This window comes from Sphaeramia orbicularis, chromosome 18, assembly GCF_902148855.1.
Source record: "Sphaeramia orbicularis chromosome 18, fSphaOr1.1, whole genome shotgun sequence".
Lineage (NCBI taxonomy): Eukaryota > Metazoa > Chordata > Actinopteri > Kurtiformes > Apogonidae > Sphaeramia > Sphaeramia orbicularis.
This window is the reverse complement of record NC_043974.1, coordinates 46,955,036-46,978,843: the sequence shown is the minus strand read 5'-3', so window position 1 is coordinate 46,978,843 and position 23,808 is coordinate 46,955,036. Positions and strand designations below refer to the sequence as shown.

The 23,808-nt window shown below is 37.2% G+C and overlaps 1 protein-coding gene across 1 annotated transcript in view; it reads left to right on the top strand.

Moving 5' to 3' along the window:
- arap2 (ArfGAP with RhoGAP domain, ankyrin repeat and PH domain 2) overlaps positions 1-23,808 on the top strand; it is a gene marked incomplete at its 5' end in the record, with an annotated part of 85,497 nt that overhangs the window by 55,919 nt on the left and 5,770 nt on the right. Inside the window, 8 exons of the mRNA XM_030161950.1 lie at positions 1-78; positions 6,934-7,008; positions 9,314-9,431; positions 13,028-13,156; positions 14,500-14,633; positions 17,594-17,676; positions 21,107-21,142; positions 21,667-21,730. Of these exons, the coding sequence (XP_030017810.1) occupies positions 1-78; positions 6,934-7,008; positions 9,314-9,431; positions 13,028-13,156; positions 14,500-14,633; positions 17,594-17,676; positions 21,107-21,142; positions 21,667-21,730 (717 nt within the window). The remainder of the gene's footprint in view (positions 79-6,933; positions 7,009-9,313; positions 9,432-13,027; positions 13,157-14,499; positions 14,634-17,593; positions 17,677-21,106; positions 21,143-21,666; positions 21,731-23,808) is intronic.

Here is a 23,808-nt window from a genome sequence, read left to right as displayed (position 1 = left end):
GTCAATGAAGACCAGGTTCAACAGATGGAGAGAGAAAACAGCTTCATCACACGCTGGAACGACAAGAAGGACACCACGGTGAGTCCAAACGCCGACGCACGCACCCATTGGCCGGCCCAGGCTGAAGGCGGGGCTTCATCGGTCGAGGGGGAGGGAAAAGGGCTCCGTTCCTTAATCTTTCCGGCAGGTTCTTTAGGCCCAGACGGCTGGAACCGGAGAACCGTCTGCTTCAGATAACTGCGAAGGAAATGGAATCACACACAGACGGCAGAAATGTGAAACGAGTCCGTTTGGTCCAGTCGACGTTCTGCGGTCGGTCCACGGGTTCCACAACATGAACATGACTGACGGGGGGGGGGGGGGGGGGTAGTCAGTGGAAAGCCGGCGCGATTATGGAACCGCTGGAGGTGAAAACTGGGACAATGTTTGAGTTCTGGACTGAAATGTGAGTCTGTAACCAGAGCAGCAGTCACAGCTGGTCCAGTCTGAGTAGAACACCAGTGGACCTCCTTCACCAGCGCTCAGGTTTACACAACTGATGAAGGGATTCAAACTAGCGACAAAGTTAAACAGCACCTGAAAACTGAGCTTCAGAACGCCATTGGCTGAGCGGGAGGGATGGAAGTGGGTGGAGCATAGAGCAGCACAATGCAGTCAGTGAGAGAGAGATGGGAGATTTTTGTACCTTAGCAGTGTTCTAGTGATGCTTTAGCAGTGTTTTAGCGGCGTTTAAGTGGTGTTTTAACTGTGTTTAAGTGGTGTTTAAGTGTGTTTAAGTGGTGTTTAAGTGGTGTTTAAGTGGTGTTTTAACTGTGTTTAACTGGTGTCTTAGCCGTGTTTAAGTGGTGTTTTAACTGTGTTTAAGTGGTGTTTAAGTGGTGTTTTAGCGGTGTTTAAGTGGTGTTTTAACTGTGTTTAACTGGTGTCTTAGCCGTGTTTAAGTGGTGTTTTAGCTGTGTTTAAGTGGTGTTTTAGCTGTGTTTAAGTGGTGTTTTAGCGGTGTTTAAGTGGTGTTTTAGCGGTGTTTAAGTGGTGTTTTAACTGTGTTTAAGTGGTGTTTTAACTGTGTTTAACTGGTGTCTTAGCCGTGTTTAAGTGGTGTTTTAGCTGTGTTTAAGTGGTGTTTTAGCTGTGTTTAAGTGGTGTTTTAACTGTGTTTAAGTGGTGTTTTAGCTGTGTTTAAGTGGTGTTTTAGCTGTGTTTAAGTGGTGTTTTAACTGTGTTTAAGTGGTGTTTTAGCTGTGTTTAAGTGGTGTTTTAACTGTGTTTAACTGGTGTTTTAGCTGTGTTTAGCTGGTGTCTTAGCCGTGTTTAAGTGGTGTTTTAGCTGTGTTTAAGTGGTGTTTTAGCTGTGTTTAAGTGGTGTTTTAGCTGTGTTTAACTGGTGTTTTAGCTGTGTTTAGCTGGTGTCTTAGCCGTGTTTAAGTGGTGTTTTAGCTGTGTTTAAGTGGTGTTTTAGCTGTGTTTAAGTGGTGTTTTAGCGGTGTTTAAGTGGTGTTTTAGCTGTGTTTAAGTGGTGTTTTAGCAGCGTTTAAGTGGTGTTTAGCGGTGTTTAAGTGGTGTTTTAGCGGTGTTTAAGTGGTGTTTTAGCTGTGTTTAAGTGGTGTTTTAGCTGCGTTTAAGTGGTGTTTTAGCGGTGTTTAAGTGGTGTTTTAGCGGTGTTTAAGTGGTGTTTTAGCGGTGTTTAAGTGGTGTTTTAGCTGTGTTTAAGTGGTGTTTTAGCAGCGTTTAAGTGGTGTTTTAGCAGCGTTTAAGTGGTGTTTTAGCGGTGTTTAAGTGGTGTTTTAGCTGTGTTTAAGTGGTGTTTTAGCGGCGTTTAAGTGGTGTTTTAGCTGTGTTTAAGTGGTGTTTTAGCGGTGTTTAAGTGGTGTTTTAGCTGTGTTTAAGTGGTGTTTTAGCAGCGTTTAAGTGGTGTTTTAGCAGCGTTTAAGTGGTGTTTTAGCGGTGTTTTAGCGGTGTTTAAGTGGTGTTTTAGCGGCGTTTAAGTGGTGTTTTAGCGGTGTTTTAGCTGTGTTTAAGTGGTGTTTTAGCGGCGTTTAAGTGGTGTTTTAGCTGTGTTTAAGTGGTGTTTTAGCTGTGTTTAAGTGGTGTTTTAGCTGTGTTTAAGTGGTGTTTTAGCTGTGTTTAAGTGGTGTTTTAGCTGTGTTTAAGTGGTGTTTTGGCGGAGTGTAAGTGGTGTTTTAGTGGTATTTTAACTGTTTTAGCTTTGTTGTAGCGGTGTTTTAGCAGTATTTTAGTGGTGTTTTAGCTGTGTTTGACTGGTGTTTTAGTGGTGTTTAACTGGTGTTTTAGCAGTATGTTAGCTGTGTTTTAGCAGTATTTTAGCGGTGTTTTAGCAGTATTTTAGCGGTGTTTTAGCTGTGTTGTAGCGATGTTTCAGCAGTATTTTAGCTGTGTTTTAGCAGTGTTTTAGCTGTATTTAAGCAACGTTTTAGCAGCATTTTAGTGGTGTATTAGCTGTGTTTAAGTGGTGTTTTAGTGGCATTTTAGCTGTGTTTTAACGGTATTTTAGCAATGTTTTAGCAGCATTTTAGTGGGGTTTTAGTTGTGTTTAAGTGGTGTTTTAGTGGTATTTTAGCTGTGTTTTAACAACATTTTAGCAGTATTTTAGCGGTGTTTTAGCTGTCTTTTAGCTGTGTATTAGTGGGTTTTTGCAGTATTTTAGCTGTGTTTAAGTGGTGTTTTAGTGGGTTTTTGCAGTATTTTAGCTGTTTCAGTGGTGTTTTAGTGGGTTTTTGCAGTATTTTAGCTGTGTTTTAACGGTATTTTAGCAATGTTTTAGCAGCATTTTAGTGGGGTTTTAGTTGTGTTTAAGTGGTGTTTTAGTGGTATTTTAGCTGTGTTTTAACAACATTTTAGCAGTATTTTAGCGGTGTTTTAGCTGTCTTTTAGCTGTGTATTAGTGGGTTTTTGCAGTATTTTAGCTGTGTTTAAGTGGTGTTTTAGTGGTATTTTAGCAGCATTTTGGTGGTGTTTTATTTATGGTTTAGTGTTTTTTTTTTGCTGTGTTTTCTGGTAAATAATAGTGCAGTTGTTGTTTTGGAGTGTTCTACTAGTGTGTTTTAGCGGTGAACTCTTGTAAATAATTGTACACAATAGTGCAGTGGTTCAGTTTTTATTTATCCTGTTTCTCAGATGGTTAATTAAATAAACGCTCTGGAAATGAAAGCATCAGTCATTCTTGTGTATTTGTGTTTTGGTTCAAACATCGGTCGAAGGCCTCGGTTGGACACAGTCTGTGTTCCGTCAGTCCAGTCGTCCACACGGCGTAAACTCTGTTCATTAAACTCAATAAAACTTTAGCTCGTCAGACGGAGGCGAGTCCCCGAAGACCCGGACCTGGCGGTGAAAGTTCCGACCTCATCTGTTTCCTGTTTCAAAGCGGCGGACGACGAGGACGCCTGAGAGCGGACGAGCCGGACGGACTTTGGGAGTTAGTAAATGAGCGATATAATGAGGTGCAAAGCCGTGTCACGGCTTCCGAGCTGGAAGTGGCGCTTGAAAATCAATATGAGCGTTTCCAGCCTGAGCGGGTCCGAAGAGACGACGACGACACCGGTGGAAATGGAACTGCGTCCTCATTCTGTTATTCCTCTGCACATCTGAGTCTGAAGATACTAAACCATCCACGTCTTCATTCTGTTTGTGGGGATTTTCTTCTTTAAAGCAACTTGACAACGGGTTAATTTCCTGCTTCTTAGCCACGAGTTATTGTGGAGGTGCGGTGTCCGAGGTCGTCTTCGTTGTTGTCTGTCTCGTCTCCATCTTTGTGTCTTTGTCGTCGTCTTCATCGTCATCTTCTTCGCTGTCATCTTTGTCGTCATCTTCGTCTTTGCCGCCATCTTTATTGTCGTCATCTTCATCATTATTGTTGTTGTCTTGAGCGTCTTCGTTGTTGTTGTCGTTGTTGTCTTTGCTGTTGTCTTCGTCAGCATCTTCATTGTCGTCATCATTGTCTTTGCCATCTTCATCATCATCATTGTTGTCGTCATCTTTGTCTTTGTTGTTGTTGTTGTTGTCTTCGTCTTCATTGCCATCATCTTCATCGTCATTGTTGTCATTGTCATCTTTGTTGTTGTCGTTGTCTTCGTCTTTGTTGTCATCTTCATCGTCATCATTGTCATGTTTGTCTTTATTGTTGCCATTGACCTCATCTTCATCATTGCCGTCTTCATCTTTGTTTTTGCCGTTGTCTTTGTTTTCATTGTCATCATCGTCATCTTCATCTTCGTTGTCATCATCGTCTTTATTGTTTCTGTTGTCATCATCTTCATCGTCAACATTGTTGTCTTTGTCATCTTCATCTTTGATGTTGTCTTTTGCTGTTGTCTTCATCTTCGTCAGTGTCTTCATTGTTGCCATCTTCATCGTCATCATTGTTGTCTTCGTCATCTTCATCTTTGTTGTCTTTGCAATCGTCTTCTTCGTCAGCGTCTTCATTGTCGCCATCTTCATCTTTGTTGTCGTTGTCATCAGCGTCTTCGTTGTTGCTATCTTCATTGTCATCTTCATCTTTGTCGTCTTCTTTGTCTTTATTGTTGCTGTTGTCTTCGTCTTCATTTTCATCATCATTGTCTTCGTCATCTTCATCTTTGTTGTTGTCATTGCCATCTTCATCATCGTCATCATCTTCATCTTTGTTGTCATCTTCATCGGCGTCTTCATTGTTACTATCTTCATGGTCACCATCGTTGTTGTTGTCATCGTCATCTTCATCATCATCGCCGTCTTTGTTGTCTTTGCCATTATCATCGTCCTCTTCATCATAGTCTTCAACTTCTTCAAACATCTTCTTTTCCGAAACTACTGATTCATTTCATATTTAGTTTTTTGAATTCTTTGGCGACTTCTTGAACTTTCCTTCTTCTTCTACTTCCGTCTCTTGATGGTTTAAAACATGCAGATGGTTCCAGATATCAGTCTAGTTCTTATTCCTGACAACCTCACACATTCAACTGGTTCTGACCCACATGGGAACTTGTCAACCTGTTAATGTCCCGTTTTAGTCGCTGTTCAAATGTTTCAGCTTCAGTAGAAGTCCAGTGGGTTCTGTATCTGTCGGTGGTTCTTTCATATTTCCTTCGGTGTGAGTGACTGTCCCTTTAAGGCGTCAGGCGTCTGGAGGAGCTTCCACCGCTTATCGGACTATACTTCTTCCATCTGAAGCCAATAATGGACCCGGGTTCACCTTCGCATTAGAGCCACAAAAGGAGAGTCACTGCAATTTCCAGATATCCAGGAAAGAACACGGCTTTAGCACCTGAAAGCCGGATTTGGTGGCTTTAAAGTTTGACCCTTTGTCTTACGAGGATAAGCCAAAGTTCTGTCTTAATGCGTCGTCGTCGAACCCGACTCCAACTCAACCAGGAAGATGAAATGATTCACAGTGAAGACAGTAATTTTACACTTAATTTGACTCTGAACGTGTGGAAGGTCTGAAAAGTCTGGGTTTTTTATCCTGTTTCAACTGACAAAGTGAGGAAACTTGATATTTCTGCCATTGGCAACTGAAGCCATCTACTGATCTAAACTGTTTAATACCTGTTGATCCACTAAAACTATCAATACATGTAATAAGTGGTGTAAAATACAGTTCTTCATCTTTTCATGGTCATCAGATATGACCATATTTGGATGTTCAGAGGCTCCGTAGTTACCATGGAAACACCGTCATCTTCTACAACATTAATTCACCAGTAAAACCCATGGAGTTAGATCAACGACAGTGGAGAAAATGAACAAAAATGAAGAAAAAACCCTAAAAAAATAATAAATAGTGTGAAAAAATAAGCAAAAAACTAAGTAAAATGAAGTAAAAAAAAAAAAAAAAAAAGATAAACTAAGCAACAAAATCAACAAAAACAGTAAAAAAATAATGAATAAAATGAACAAAAATGACAAATAAGTAGCATAATCAAAATATGTCACAAACTTAAGTAATTTGAAGTGGAAAAAAATCACAAAAGGGCAAGAAAATAAACAAAAACAAGTAAAATAATAAATGAAATTAACAAAATGAGCAAAAGCAAATACGAAAATTGACAAAATAATAGATATCATGGAGAAAATAAGCAAAAAAATGAACAAAATAAGTTAGATTTTAAACATTTATTCACCAGTAAAACCCATGGAGTTGGATCAATGACAGTGGAGAAAATCAGCAAAAATGAAGAAAAAAAAATCTAAAATAATAAATAATGTGAAAAAATAAGTGCAAAACAGTAAAATAAAGTAGAAAATATTAAAATAAGCAACAAAATGAACAAAAACAGTCAAAGTAATGAATTCAAGGAATAAAAATGACCAATAAATCAACAAAATAATAAGTAATATAAACACTATAAGCCACAAACTGAAAAAGAAAAGCCCTCAGAGAGTGCAGACCCCGCCCCCCCTCCCCCCCCCATCACCACCAAAGTCATTCGTTCCTTGTGCCAGTATCAACATTTCCTGAAAATTTCATCCAAATCTGTCCATGACTTTTTGAGTTATCTTGCTAACATAAGATAACAGAATAAGTAACATTAAAAAATAAGTGGAAAAAACGACTGAAATTAAGTAAAAAAAAAACAAAGCAAATATTTAAGAAAATGAATAAAAACATCCAAAGTGATCAATAAAATGAATAAACTGAATAAAAACTTGACAAAAATGACAAGTAACAAAAACAAATGCTCAAATTCCATTTAATTTCCTTCAGTCCTTTCAGGTTCTTCATATTTTATTATAGTTTGTTCATGTAAATATTTTCAGATTTTAATGTTTTTTTGCACTAAAACACACAGACATTTATTGTTGTCATTATTTATAGATTATTCTGTTATTATTTTATTGGTCTGATCTACTTTAAATCATATTATATATATTCATTAATCTGTGTGTCGTTGTATTTCAGCTGATGGGACTTTTCTTTCTTTTCTTTCTCGTTCCCAGTTTTCTCCAGCTGGAGACCTGATCTTCGAGGTTTACCTGGAAAAGAAAGAACCCGAGAACTGCTGTTTAATCAAGGTACGTGGGTGTGTGTGAGCATGTGCGGCGGCGTGGGGGGGGGGGGGGGGCTGAGCCAGAGTTGAAAGGTTGATGGAATCAGGCCCAGACGTCGGTGTTTAAACCTGATGGGATTAAAGCCACAGAAATAAATCAAAAGTGAACTCATCAAAGAAACGTCGGATTTAATTGTGTGAGTAATTGTGTTTCGCCGCCGTAGGTTAGCGACTCCGCTCACGGGTTAGGGTTAAAAACACACAAACGTCCACAGTGTGACTTTAATACTGTGGAGAAAAGTCCTGCTCAGGTCCAAGAAAACAAAAGATTTAACCCTGAAAAACCCAAACAGATGTTAGACACCAGAACCACCGATGGAAGGAACCGATTAATAACTGATGATCCACGAAAACGATCAATAATATGGAAATAATCAGTAGAAAATACAGTTATTCATCTGTTCATGGACATCAGGTATGAACCATTTGGACAAGACACTGGGTTTTACATAAATGAAATGAATAAAATTAACCAAAATTAAAGAAAAACAAAATAAATTAAACAAACAAACAAACAAATAAATAAATAAGTAAATGAAAATTTAAATGCTATAAAATGTGGAAAAAACTTGCATAAATTTTACTAAAATCAAGTTAAAAAGAATAAAATATGCACCAAAATGAACAAAAACAGCCAACTTACCAACTTAAAATGAACTAAAATGGACAATAACTCAAGAAAATAATAAGTAACATGAATAAAATAAGCAAAAAGCTGAACAAAATTGAAGAACAAAATAATAAATTGTGCCAAAAATTACAATAGCAAGTAAAATAAGTAATTAAATCTATTTAAAAAAAAATACAAAATAAAATTGTAGATGCTGTATTTTACTAAAAAAATCACTTTCTTTTCTCTGTTTTGAATAAACTTTGGATTTAATTAATTAAATAATACAAGATTTACACTGAAAATGTAAAATACAGAGAATTATATTATATTAACTAGTGATAAATCACTTATGAAAAGTTAAATAGAGAAAAAGTCGAAGTGATTTTGTGAAGATGCACAATGAATCAAAATAAAACTAGAAGCACTCGGAGAGCGCAGACCTCCGCCAAGGCTGATCAGTGCCCCCCCCCGTGGGCCCCCCCACGCCAAGGAGGTTATGTTTTTGCCAGGGTTTGTTTGTCTGTCTGTCTGTTTGTCTGTCCGTTAGTGTGCAACATAACTCAAAAAGTTATGGACAGATTTTGATGAAATTTTCTGGTCTGTGCCCCCCCGTGGGCCCCCCCACCCCCGATCACCACCAAAATTTAATCATTTCTTCCTTATCCCATTTCCAACAAACCCTGAAAATTTCATCAAAATCTGTCCATAACTTTTTGAGTTATGTTGCACACTAATGGACAGACAAACAAACAAACAACAAACAAACCCTGGCAAAAACATAACCTCCTTGGCGGAGGTAACTAATGTATAATTAATGTAAAATGCTTTAAAACATTAAACCTGTTTGGAAAACGTCAAACAATATGAAAGATTCATTAAATATATGAGTAATATTAAAGGAAAAGGACATACATAAGTTCTAACATAATGTAATGGAAATGACAGTATCATCAGCATAAAATTATCATTTTTTAAAATTAATAATAGATTTGACTGAAAAAGTCACAGTTTCTGACATAAGAACCTTTGAATTTACACTGAGCTTTAACGAACATCTACATGATCAGTCAATTAAAAATAGAAAATACAGGATTTACACTGAAAAATGTCAAATACAGACAATAATATAAGAATAAATGGTGATAAATTGATTATGAAAAGTTAAATAAGAAAAAGTCAAAGCGATTTTGTGAAGATGCACGATGACTACGAGTAATATTAAAGGAAATGGACATAAATAAATTCTAACATAATGTAACGTAAGTGACAGTATCATCAGCGTAAAATGATAATGTTCTAATTAATGATTGATTTGACTGAAAAAGTCACTGTTTCTGATAAAATAACCTTTGAATTTACTCTGACAGTACTCTATGGTTTTTGTTATTCCTTTTGTTTGTCTTTTTTTTATTGTTTTTGTGGGGTTTTTTGGTCGCTGTTTCTTCTTTTTTTTAATACATTTGATTCTCGTATTTTTATTGATTTATTTTCTTAGAACTATATCCTGCTGTATCACTGTAAAACGTTTAATGGATGAAAAGAAAGAAAAAATAAAACAATAAAAGGTGAATCACAAGAATAAACATATACATTAAAGTAGGTATGGATGTGATCTGGGCCTGTTTTCCCATCATGCTTTGCCTTGTTTACATGGCAGGTGTCGCCCAGTATGAAGGCGGCGGAGTTAGCGGAAACAGCGCTAGGTATGAAGAACGTCACCGTCAACGCTGAAGAACCGTGGACCACATTCGAAGTCATCGAGAACGGAGAACTAGGTACGAAAGGCGGGAAAAATGAACCCGATACGTAATCAATAAAATAAGAAAACGGATTGATAGATTCATTTAAACTAAAACCCGACTTATACATTGACAGTTTGTGGCTTATTTTGTTCTTGTTGCTGATTACATTTATTTATTTATTTATTTATTATTATTTTGTTCATTTTATTTTTGACTTTGGCTGTTCTGGTTCATTTGTGTTGGCTATTTAATGAATTTCCCTTGATTTTTGTTAGATTTTTTTATTATTTTGTTTCTTTTTCACCATTTTCTTGCCTTTTTCATTTTTTTTTCTCTTCAATTTTGTTCCCGTGTCAAGTTACAATGTAATATTTTTTAAAGTTTATGCAGAAAAAGGTGGGAAATATGAAATCATGTGAACATGACATTTCATGTATTTTTTGCAGAAATGTGCTATTATTGCGGTGAATATGCGAACTTTCTGAAAAAAAAATGCAGACCCCCATCTAATGTACGATTTTTGCTTGATTATACATTGAATTATGCGATCGTATAATCGCGTTTTTCTGAAGGGAGTGGTCATTGTAAAAATCCCATCTGACAGAATCTGATCAGTGATTGGTTTTCACAGCTGTCAATCACATATTTAACCAATTAATTTTCTCCACAGCCTGAAAACAGAAGTAGACTCATTGATAGGTTCATTTAAACTAAAATCCAACGTATGCATCGACTGTTTACTTCTGTTTTCAGGCTGTGGAGAAAATTAACTGGTTAAATATGTGATAAGATAAGATATTCCTTTATTAATCTGACAATGGGGAAATTCACAGTGTTGTCAGCACCAAACATACACATAAACATACACATAAACATAAACATAAACATACACATAAACATACACATACACGTAAAACAAAGTCATATAAATTTGAATAAAAAAGTGTTTAAAAGGAGAGAGCAAATATGGTTTGATATGAATGTAGTGCAAATGGTTATAAATATAAAAAGAACATATATAAATACAGATTTGAATATATACAGATTTGGACAGGTGCGGTTTTAGATATATAAATATGGTGCCTATAGACAGTGATGGACAACATAAATGGAATGGAGGGCGGGCTGTTATTACACCACATATGTGGTGATCTACTGGGAGCAGGACAGGACTGACAGCTGCAAAAACCAATCACTGATCAGATTCTGTCAGAAGTCATTTTTACAATAACCACTCCCTCCGGAAAAATGTGATTATACGATCGTATAATTCAATGTATAATCAAGCAAATAGCGTACATTATACAGGGTCTGCATTTTAGCTCACCGGCTGACAGGTCGTAAGATATTGTCGTCATGTGGCATCTGGCGTCATCGTCTGTCTGTCTGTCGTCCGTTACAAAACTTTCCATCGTCTTCTTCTGTGAAACTCCAGTTCTGACTGACTTCAGACTTGGTCTACAGCTTCTGTATGATGATGTCAACACAAGTTAGTGAAATTATTTGGATCCGGATCTGATTCTGGATTTGGTGCCACTTTGAAAAATGTTCCCATTATAACAGATAGGAAGTGGATTGATCCAATAAATCAGTATCAATGATATCAAGTGTGAATTTGAATTTTTTACAGATCTGATTGAATATGAGCAAAACATGGACTATTTCTGTAATAGAATAAATACACAGAACTGGGGGAGAATAAATGGATCTGGATACATTTACCTAAGCTTTGAATTTGGACGCTAAGATACAGGACCGTTGGTCCAATTTTGAACCTTATATCAGCTGTTATTTCATATTTCAGGTCTGTGTGCGCTCCTTCAATGTGTCCGTGTGGAACTTGCACAGATTTAAAGTTCCACATGGAACTACGTCTTTCCTTCCTTTCTTTTTCTTTTTCTCATTCTGTGCTGTTTCAGTTCAGATGTGGACTGAACCGAAACGGTTCGGTTCAGTATGTGGACCGTTCCAGGCCTAACCCAGATGTGCTCCTGTTCATCAGATAGGACCTGTTTGGATGTTGAGAGGCTGGGTGGTTACCGTGGAAACGCAGTCCTCTCCCTCCGTTCTCTTCCATCAGTTCACCCAGAGTTTACCTCTGTCTCTCATATGTTTGTTTTCCTTCCTCTTCTCTAACTTCCTTCCAGAGGACACATCGTCCTCCTCTCTCTCTCTCTCTCTGTCTCTCTCTCTCTCTCTCTCTCTGTCTCTCTCTCTCTCTCTGTCTCTCTCTCTCTCTCTCTGTCTCTCTCTGTCTCTCTCTCTCTCTCTCTGTCTCTGTCTCTCTCTCTCTCTCTCTCTCTCTCTCTCTCTCTCTCTCTCTCTAACTGAAGGTGTGTTGAATACTGAATATATTTACTGACGCATATTCAGCAGATTTTCCACGCCGACACAATACGGCGTCTGTGGAAGCAGAGTAAACAGTCGAGGCGTTAGCGTGACAGGTTTTAGCACTAAAACCATAAAGAAGGAGGGAAAGTCCATTAATGATGCATTTGAGAGGAAAGCTGCAGGTAAACACTGTTATCCCAGACAATAGACAGCAGCGAAAAAAGAGCCAATGTTTGAGAGGAAATGAGGAAGTAATTCCACACACAAGGTGAAACCACCGGGATGAAGAAGGGAGGTTACCGTGGACACTTTAAACAAATATAGTGTGTTATTATTATTATTATTATTATTATTATTATTACTATTATTATTATTACTATTATTACTATTAAGAACAAGGTCTATTCTATCAACACGACTGGAAATTTAACTATTGAGGAAACGGTTGAATTTATATGAATATTTAAAATAAACCATAGATTGAGAACGTGTCACCGCTGATACGCCAGGGGTTAAAGGGTTAAAGGGTATCAGTGGTGACACGTTCTTAATCTATGGTTTCTTTTAAATATTCATATAAATTCAACCGTTTCCTCAATAGTTAAATTTTCAGCGGTGTTGATAGAATAGACCTTGTTGTTTCCACAGACATCTGAGCATGCTCAGTTCACCCCCCACCCCCTGTGGAGTGGGGGGGTCAAACACAGAGCAGTGGGTGGGACCTGTTCTCTCCATGTTTGCGTGGGTTGTCATTGTACTGACACGAACAGTGCTTTTGTTCATTCCATGTTTTCTTTTCTGTCTGTTTGAGTCACATGACCCACAGGCGTTCAGACTGGATTACAGAACCAGTGTTTTTGATGATCTAATCATTTTTTCTGCAAAGGTATTTGTCATCCCTGTGATAAACTGGAGACTCGTCCAGGGTGAACCCCGCCTTCACCCATACGTAGCTGGGATAGGCTCCGCCCCCTGCCGACCCTCTTGAGGACGAAGCCGTTCAGATGATGAACAAATGAATATACTTACATACTGGGCATAATATATGACATAATTACTATTTTTTTGTTCCTACTTTTCCTTTCTAATGTGTCGTTGCCTGTTTCCACTACTTTTTCCTTTTGTCTTCTAATATTTCTTTTATGTGTTCGTTCTTCTGCTGCTTCTGGAACATTCATTTCCTGAGGACACTGCCCGAGGGATTCATAAAGTTCTGTCTAATCTAATTTAAACTAAACTCATCTAAACCAGTTCCATCTGACTAACCCCAGTCTTATCGTTTTTTTTTTTTCCGACAGAGCGCCCCCTCCACCACAGTGAACGGGTCCTGGAGCAGGTCCTGGAGTGGAGTTCCCTGGACCACCCCGGCTCGGCTTTCCTCATAGTGAAGAAGTTCACCTCAGCCAAAAGAGTCTGCGATGGAAAAGGTACGAAAGTACAGCAGGGGTGTCCAGGGGTCCAGTCCGGTCCATGGGTCCAGTCCGGTCTATGGGTCCAGTCCGGTCCATGGGTCCAGTCCGGTCTATGGGTCCAGTCCGGTCCATGGGTCCAGTCCGGTCCATGGGTCCAGTCCGGTCCATGGGTCCAGTCCGGTCTATGGGTCCAGTCTGGTCCATGGGTCCAGTCCGGTCCAGGGGTCCAGTCTGGTCCATGGGTCCAGTCCGGTCCATGGGTCCAGTCTGGTCCATGGGTCCAGTCTGGTCCATGGGTCGAGTCCGGTCCATGGGATGAATTTATAAAACACAGACATTAAACTGACGATATTAACAATGAATGATGGTCATGTGTTTGGTGACAAAAAAAAAAAAAAAACTCAAGCAATTTGCGACATTTCCTAAAGTTTTTTTGTTTTGTTTTTGTGGCAAATTTTTGTTTTCCCCATATTTTCTTGTTTTTTGAACTTGAAAATCTGCTTTAAATAAATGTAATGCTTCAGTATCATGTAACTGACAGATCTGTGTAAAAAAAAAAGTCATTGTTTCCCAAAGTCCAAATTTTTGTATTCAGTCCAAAGCCTGATGGTGTTTAGATTTACAACTAAATAGTAAAGAAATAAGAGAAAAAAGACAAGAACTGAAACAATGAAAGCGTATGTTTGTATATTTTGGTCCAGGTGAACTATAAAGTTCATAATTTGGGTCAAATAATTGGGAGGAAAGTAATGAATATCATGTTCAGTTCATCAAGATTTTGGTGATGTTAAAAAAAAAACAAAACAAACAAACAAACAAAAAAAAACACCAAGCAATTTGCGACATTCCTAACTTTTTTTTTTTGCCATAAATATTTTGTTTTTTTATTTCTATTTAAACATCTGCTATAAATAAATGTAATGCTTCCTCTGAAGTTCTATGAAAAACAAACATTTTGCACAAATATAAAAACTACACTTTCTTTCTGTTCATTTAAATGTTACTTTGTTTTTGTCTTATTTTGTTTTATTTTGTTTCTTGGCATGTTCACAATAAATAAGTAAATAAATAAATCACAGGCCTTTACAGGATAAAAGTATTTTACAAACTTTACTAAAATAAGTTAAAACCATCCATAAATGAGCTGTTTTCAGTATTTGTTGTCAGACTTTTGCGTCTTTGAGTACTTAAAAAAGCGCTACATAAAACTGATGTGTTATTATTATTATTAGACTTACACCGTGCGGACCGGAGTAAATCTGAGTTCCCTCCATAAATGAGCTGTTTTCAGTAACTTGTCAGACTTTTACCGTGCGGGTCGTAGTAAATCGCAGTCACCTCCTCCTGTTTTATTCCAGGGCCGAAGCCGTTGGTTAAAGGCGAGTATCTGAAGTTCAGTGACGGATCGTCCAAGCTGTTGTCGGGACATAAATTCCAGGATAAATACGTCATCCTGCGCTCCGACAACCTCCAAATCTACAGAGACATCAAAGTAAGAGCACGTCTTCGTCTTCCTGTCCGCTCTGTCGTTAACTTTAGCGTCGGGAGGTTTGATATGAGTGAAGCGTCTGAGAATCCGAAAGGTTCTAGAGCAGCTTCAGAAAACAGCAGGTGTTTGGACCAAGCCCACGATGGAGGCGTCCATCTTGGATCTGAGAGTTCCAAATATAGCAACTTTAGCTAACGTCCAAAAAGAGAAAAAACAGTTCCATTGTCCCTGTATGTTAGCGTCCTGTTCGATGTGGATCAGAACCAGTAGAATGTGTCAGGTGGTCAGGTTCTGTTCTATATTCCAGGTCAATCTAACTATAGAAGTGGGCGGGACTTTGACTGGAGGAGAACTCAACTCATCCAATCACAGTTCATATCTGACTTCTACCAGTGACCAATAAGATCTAGACTGAGATCTGGAACCACTGACATGTTCTAAAGCATCAACACATGGACCAGGAGAAGGAAAGGAACAGGGAGAAGATTTACAAAAGAATCTTAAACTTCTAAAAACTTTGAACAAACTTTGTAAACGTTGTCCCAAGAAAGAAAAATACAAAGTTAGAAATGAATCTGACCAGCTGTTTGTGAGAGAAGATGTTTGAAGAAATTGCTAATGAAGAGAACGATGAAGATGTTGAAGACGATGACAAGACAACAAAGATGGCGATGAAGACAATGACAGAGGTGATGACGAAGACCACGATGCAGATGACAACGCAAAGATGAAGATGACAACAAAGACAATGGCGACGACGAAGACGACGACGCAAAGATGAGGGCGACCATGAAGATGCCGACAAAGACGATTACGAAGGTGACGACAAAGACAACGATGCAGACAGCAACGCAAAGATGAAGACAAAGACAACAGCGAAGACAATGACAAAGATGAAGACGACAAAGACGACGCCTTCACAATAACTTGTGTCCTATCAGCTGATGACATAAAAACGAAGGCGACCATGACTAAAACGACAAAGATGACGTTGAACAAGACAACGACGACGGCAAAGACGACACGAACACGATGAAGACGACAGCGAAGACTATACAAATATGACAAAGACGACAGCGAAGAAGGCTGCGAAAGCGACACGAAGACGACAAACATGACATGAACACGACGAAGACGACAGCGAAGACGATGACGAAGACGACTGTGAAGACACGATGAAGACCATGATGAAGATGACGACAGCTGTGAAAACGACGCCAGCGGAGACGATGACAAAGATGCCGATGACTCCTTCCCCAGAACTCGTCGTTCAGTCGCTGAACTAAAACAGAAGCTGACCGTTCAGCTGCAGGTTGTGGACGTCTACTTTTTTCAGCGTCTCTTCAGTTGAAATGTTGGATTTGTAAGCAAATAAGAAACATGTCGATAATCGATGGAGGTGTGGTACTTCTGGACGTGGAGGGGGGTGGGGATAGCCAGACGTATGTGTGTGTGTGTGTGTGGGGGGGGGGGGGCGCGGGTATTTGACTAAAAGCGTTTCTTAACACCAGGTGGGACTAATAACTGCACAGATGTGAAGTAAATTACAAGAGTTGCTGGAACTTAATTGATATTCTTTGGCCATTCTGATTATTCCCAGGTTTGTATTTAGTGTTGGAAGGACAATACTGGGGGGGGGGGGGGGGGGGTCAGAGGAACAGCTCCACCGTCAGGTTCCACATGGTCTTTGTTCTGAAGTTTGACGTTGTTCTTTGTTGCTTGGAGGGAAAACCAGTTCTCTGTTAATGACCGGCTTTAACCCTTTCATGACGTCCACATTTGTGCACACACAGTTTCCAAAGGGTTCTAAAGGTAATGTTCTCCAAACCATAGAAGTTAGACTGCTCTGGGATGAGGGCCGTTAGAAAAGATCAGTTCTGCAATATGTCGCAATATTTTATTTCACCATACTGTATCGAGATTAAAAAGTACTGTGTCGTTATTTTTAGGTATTTATTCAAATGCAGATATTGTGGAAGTTCATTTTTATTTTTTGGTTTTCTGTATTGTTTATATCTTATTTATTATTACGTAACACTTATTAAATAATGTTTATTTGAAGCATCCTAACAGCACTTTTTCTGTCTGAGAGGCAGATGTTCGTTCCTTTGTTTGGATTGAACTCAAATCCTGTTCTGATGTTAGTTCTGAACTCATAGAATCTGAACATTTGAACAGGATCTGAAACTGGAATGTCTGTAAAACAGAATTTCAGTTTGAACACAGTTGGAACATTTGGTGATAGAACATTAGATCCTGTTCTGATCAAATAAAAATGTGTTTAGTATTTGTGCAGATTTCTGCTGGAATTCAGTTCTTCCAGGAAATAATAATTTTTAAAAAAGAAACAAACAAAAAAATGGCCTTTTTCACAGTATCATGATATATCGTGATATATCATGTTGTGATCCTAGTATTGTGATTTGTATCGTATTGCCATGTTCTTGCTGGTACACAGCCCTATCTGGTATCTCATAAAGTTCACCTCCTCAGACCCAGCTGTGGGTTTTCTGTCCACATCTGTGGACGAGTTTCACAGCTTTGTAAAAAAATAAAAATTTAATCAAACAAAAAAATAAATAAATAAAACTGTCCACCGCAAAGAACATTCTGTAAAAATTGTTTTAAAATGCATCTGAAAAACTGTTACATCATGATATGTCCAATATAGACAATTATTTAATTAAAAAAAGCCAAAACCTGTACTTTCCTGGGTCTCAGGGAGTTAAATATCTCATTAATAAAACCATATTTAAAAAAAAAAAAAAAAAAATCAACATGCATTTCAACTTTAGCTTAATTTTGAGAAATAAAATCAATCTAAAAGAAATCTAAGTTGTTGTTTTTTTTCAGAATTCATGCATGAAAGGGTTAATTATCCTGTTGTGCTGCATGTGAAACGGTTTATTTGAGCTCAGTGGGTTTTATTTGTGTTCAAAGTGTCTCCAAATCCGAACTTTCAGAGCACAAAGGCAGAGAAATCCATCCAGCTGAAGTCTGCGAAGTGTTACCTGGGCCTGAAGAAGAAGCTCAAACCTCCCAACAGGTGAACGTCTTATTACATCATATCTTCAAAGTGTGAATTTGTGGAGATAACAGTTGAAAATGCTAATCTGTGCACAGCCTCCGGGTTTCTGCGAAAAAAAAAAAAAAACGCCCATGTAAATGAGCCAGGCTGATAATTAGCACCTGCTGGGCTTTTTTAAGACACGTCTTCAAGTGCATGTCTGGAAAGTAAATGGAGTGAAAAAAAAAAAAAAAGAAAGAAAAAAGAAGAAGGAACTAGTAAACCTTTTAAACCCTTGAAGATTCACTCATATTAGCGAATAAAGGAAGGCTCTGAGCCACGAAAAACTGGAAAAGTAGCACAAAGTCAGCTGAAAAGAAGGAAGGAAGGCAGGAAAAATACCCAGAGTGCACTTCTGCTTCCACGTATAAACACTGTGAATTTATAAAGATGTTAAAGGAAAATATGTGATTATGCTTCGAAACTAAACAGCTTCATTACTGCTAACAGAGAAGTATTTACCTAAACTAGCATAAACAGCCTTCATTTAAACAGGTTTATTTATAATTTACTGTATTTAATAAAAGGAAATGATCAGTTTTATCATGAACCCTCCTTTTTGATCCAGTTAATAACAAAATTAAGAAAATTTGCAAAAAAAAAAAAGTCTAAAGATGATAATGAACAAAATCACAAAAAAAAGTTCAAAACCAACAAAAAAGTTAACCAGTAATTGAGTATACTGAACAAAATAATCCATGAAATGTAGAAAAATGACACAATAAATAAAATGATGAAAATAATGAAGAAAATTTCCAAAAAAAAAAAAGTACAAAATAACCATCAAAATGTATTAAATGAAGAAAACTAAACACAGATAATGAACAAAATCAATAAAAAAGTTAAAAATCAACAAACAAGTTAACCAATATTGGAGACTACTGGACAAAATAATCCATGAAATGTAGAAAAATGATTCAATAAATAATGAAAATTTGCAACAACAAAAAAAGTCGAAATATGAAAATAAACAATATCACAAAAAAAGTTCAAAACCAACAAAAAATTTGACCAATAATGGAGACTACAGAACAAAAAAATCCATGAAATGTAGAAAAATGACTCAATAAATAACAAAAAGAAGAAAATAATGAAGACAATTTGCAAAAATAAACAACAAAATGAAGAAAACTGATCGGATAATCAAAGGTTCTCTCTGCAGCCCCCACCGTCACCACTAGCTTAAATGCTAACATGCTAACTGACGGACTTTTCATCCTTTTTGTATGGTTTTTATTGTCCTTTTCTTTTGTATTCTGTTGGTTTTGGTTCATTTTAACCCCGCTGAAACCCCTCACAGCCTTTATTTGTGGATGCAGACGTGGGAAAAGGCCGTCGTAAACCAATTAAATGTTTAAATTAAGTCCCAGATGAACTCCTCGGACCTCATAAAAGCGTCTGTAGCTGCAGAGCGTCCCGCTGTTGTTCACGTCCGTTCATTTCCTGCCGTCCTCCTCGTTTGGCTGTGTTTTTATTATTGTCCGATCCCTGTGTTTTCCACTATCAGGCCTTCTTCCTCGCTCTGTTTGCGTCCAATAAAACCAGCGTGTCCTCATTTCCCACCTGCCTTTCACACCCAGGCCATCAGTCAGAAACAGGGCAGGGGCGCCGGTCATTTATGCACTTTTTTTTTTTTTATCCTCCATTTACATAATTCCTGATGCTATAAATATTACATTAACACATCAACTGCTTGTGTAATTTTTCCAGTGTTGAACCTGCACATGGCAGCTCATTAGAGCCCAAACAGCTGCTGCACCTTCTTAGCAAATCAACTCCTTGGTGTAATTAAGAAGTACTGATTATGTAGCGCTACGGCTGCGACTGCTGAGTTTTCAACCTATTCTTTAACTGTTGGCATCGTAAAAATATGTCGCCCTCTCTTTTATATAAAACCCCAGACTCTCCTGACCTGAACAAACCGAGAAAAAAACCCGAAAAAAAATAAAAATGAACCAATGAAATGTAGGAAAATAACAATATTAAGAAACAAAATCAATAAAGAAATTAACCAATAATGGAGACTACTGAACAAAGTAATCAATGAAATGTAGAAAAATAACACAATAATGAACAAAATGATGAAGAAAATTAGCAAAAATGTACCAAATAACCTTTAAAATAAAATGAATGAAATGAAAAAAATAAACAAAGATGAGGAACAAAATCAACAAAAAAAATTTACAACATAACCATCAAAATGAACTAAATGAAGAAAGCTCAACAAAGATAATGATCAAAATCAATAAAAAAGCTCAAAATCAACAAAGAAGTTAACCAATTATGGAGACTACTGACTAAAATAATCCATGAAATGTAGAAAAATGACACAATAATGAACAAAATGAAGAAAATGATGAAAATTAGCAAAAATGTACAAAATAACCATTAAAATGAACTAAATGAAGCAAAATAAACAAAGATAATGAACAAAATCAATAAAAAAGTTAACCAATAATGGAGATTACTGAACAAAATAATCAATGAAATGAAAAAAAAATCCAAACAAATAATGTATAAAACTGGACAAAATAATCATTGAAATAAATGGAAATAATCAACAGTTGGACAAAAACTGAGCAAAATAATAACTGAAGTGAATAACCTTTACTGGGAGGTTCTAATGTTTTGGGTTTATATATATATATATATATATATATATATATATATATATATATATATATATATATATATATATATATAAAATGTTTCTTGTAGCCGGGCAGGTTAGCAATAATGTAAACACTGAACAAAATAATCACTGAAGTGAGTAAATATAATAATATTATCAATAAAATGAACAAAATAATGGACAAAATAATCAGTGAAAACAAAAAAATCAACAAAATGGATCAAAATGAGCGAGTAGTGTAAAAACTGGACAAAATAATCAATGAAATTAATCAGAATCATGATATAATCAATAAAATGAACAAAATAAGGAATGAAACTGAACTTGTAATACATTTTTTTCATGCAAAAAAATTAAATATACAACATAAAAATTGGGTTATTTATTTATTTATTTATTTATTTGTTTATTTATTTTTATTTATTTATTTATTTATTTTCCTTCAGTCATCTGTCAGTGTTTAACACCAACATTGGTTCATATTATTATTTTTAGTTCTGGGTCAGATGTTAAATGTGTCAGTGTGTATTTACTTGGTCGAAGGGTGTTCGTGTAGGAATTTAATTTTAGTTTTATTATAGGAATTTAACTCTGTTTATTATGGGATGGTTTTAGTGGATGGATCAGAATGTAAACAATCAGACAAAAAATGAACAGCTTTTGAAAAATAATCGGACCTGTAATAATCTGACGTTAAATTGTGTGTAATAATCTGAGCTGGACTCTGGAGGGTGAACAGTGACACTATGTTAATCATTTTGGTTTTTATTTTTCCAGTTGGGGATTCACCGTCTACACTGATAAACAACAGTGGTGAGTGAACGAATCCATAAAAGATGAATAATTACAGAACACTTACATCACACTTTACATTTACCCGTCCTGTTTTTATAAAGACGTCCCACTTTGAACCCACCACCTGAACATTCAGAGGTTTCCAGAGCCACAACGGCTCATTTGATCGAACTTTTAAAGGTGTCAGCGCTGTGTTTGAGTCCAAACTGACGTCTGTTCAAAGGACGACAGTGAACAGACGCTGTCGGGTTGTTCTTCCTCCGTATACAGTCGAATATACAGTCCATAGAATACTGTATACATGTCTGTACGTGACAGGTGATGCTTAAGTCGTCACGTTGGGCTTAATTGTGCTGCTAATTGCTGCTGTTAAGGCCTACTTTACGCATCCCCATCAGTATAATCACACATAATGACAGCCTTTTGTCCACGCTATTTCCAGCCGGAGCCGTCACCTCTGACGCACCTCCGACAACCTCTATGATATTAGCATGAAAATACAGAAAATACAGTCAGAAAATGAGTGCGGTTTCCCTCCGCAGGCATTTCTGCTGCGAGGAGAGGGCGGGGCCAGTCGCCTGGGTGACGGACATCATCAGGACCAAGGTGAGTGGGTTTTATGTCCGACCATAGAACGAGTCCTCCAGCTCATCCACGGTATGGACAAAAGTCTGGAAAACATTCATGACTAATGTCAGAATGTAGTTTTATGTTGGGATAATTTCTTATCTCTGTTTCCAAAATGCCTCAGAGGTAGTTCTGACTTAATTTATTTCATCAGTGACGATGATTTTAAATGTTCTACCACTAACCTTCTGAAATATTTTTCAAGCTCTTCTGTAATCACCTAAAAACTAACCAAAAACCACCCAAAAAATTACCCCAAACAACTACCCAAAAACCACCCAAAACCTGCCCACACTACCAAAAACCACCTCAAAAACCATCCAAAATCTACCCAAAAACCACAACCCCCCCCCAAAAAAAAAACTTAAAAAAACCCACCCCCAAACCACCTAAAAACAACCTAAAAAAACCTGCATAAAAACCATCAAAAAACAACCCAAAACAAAAGCCCAAAAAACAACCCAAAAACCACCTAAAAAAAACTCCTCAAAGCAACAATCCAAAAAACTACCCAAAAACCATCAGAAAAACAACCCAGAAATAACCTCAAAAAATTACATGAAACAAACAAAAAAAAGCCTAAATAAATGACCCAAAAACTATCCAAAAGTACTCAAATACCTACCCAAAAACCATCTAAAAACTTACCCAAAGCAACTACCCAAAAACAACCCAAAAAACTGCCTAAAAACTACCACAAAAAAATCCAAAGCAACCCAAAAATAACCTTTAAAAAAAAACTACTCAAAAAGTACCCCAAAACAACCTAGAAATCCCCCAAAAAACAACCCAAAACCACCCAAAAGGCACCTAAAAACTACCCCCATAACAATCCAAAGCAACCCCCAAAACAACCCAAAAATAACAAAAAGAAAATGCCAAAAAAAGCCCAACCAAAAACCCAAAAACTATCCAAAAGTACTCAAAAAAACTACCCAAAAACCATCTTAAAAATTACCCAAAGCAACTACCCAAAATCAACCCAAAAAACTACCTAAAAACTACCACAAAAAATCCAAAGCAACCCCAAAAAACCCAAAAATAACCTGTAAAAAACACTACTCAAGAAGTACCCCAAACAACCCAAAATAACAAAAACAAAATGCCCAATAAACTACTCAAAAACCACCGAATAGAAATGACCCAAAAACTACCCCAAAACACCCAAAAAAACTACCTACAAACAACCCAAAAAGACCTACCCCCCCCCCAAAAAAAATCTAAAGCAACCCCAAAAACAACCCCCCCAAAAAATACCCAAGAACAACCTAAAAATCTTCCCCAAAACACCACCTTTAAACCACCCAAAACCACCTTTAAACCACCTTTAAACCACCTTTAAACCACCTTTAAACCACCCAAAACCACCTTTAAACCACCCAAAACCACCTTTAAACCACCCAAAACCACCTTTAAACCACCTTTAAACCACCCAAAACCACCTTTAAACCACCCAAAACCACCTTTAAACCACCTTTAAACCACCCAAAACCACCTTTAAACCACCCAAAACCACCTTTAAACCACCTTTAAACCACCTTTAAACCACCCAAAACCACCTTTAAACCACCTTTAAACCACCTTTAAACCACCCAAAACCACCTTTAAACCACCTTTAAACCACCCAAAACCACCTTTAAACCACCTTTAAACCACCCAAAACCACCTTTAAACCACCTTTAAACCACCGGTCTTCCTCTAAGTGTATTCGTCCCAGTATTCTGCCTGTTTCAGTTTTAGTGTACGAGTGTAAATGATGAACTAAGGCAGAATGTTGTTCAAATATCAGGTTGTTCACATTTATTTTAAAGGCTTGTTTGTTTGTGTAAACACTTTCATAATGTAATTTCAAACCTTTTCCCTCTCCAACGCAGATAAATGTTAGTATTTCTCTCTTATAATCGTATTATTTCCTGTTGTGATTCTCTTCAGATCACATTGTTCTGTCAGTGGAACCTAAATTAAAGCAGTTCAACATCTCAAACCTCTGAATACGACTCGGGGCTTAATGAGCGGCGTTGTCTCACAATGTTTGGATTCTTTGTCTTTTCCAAACA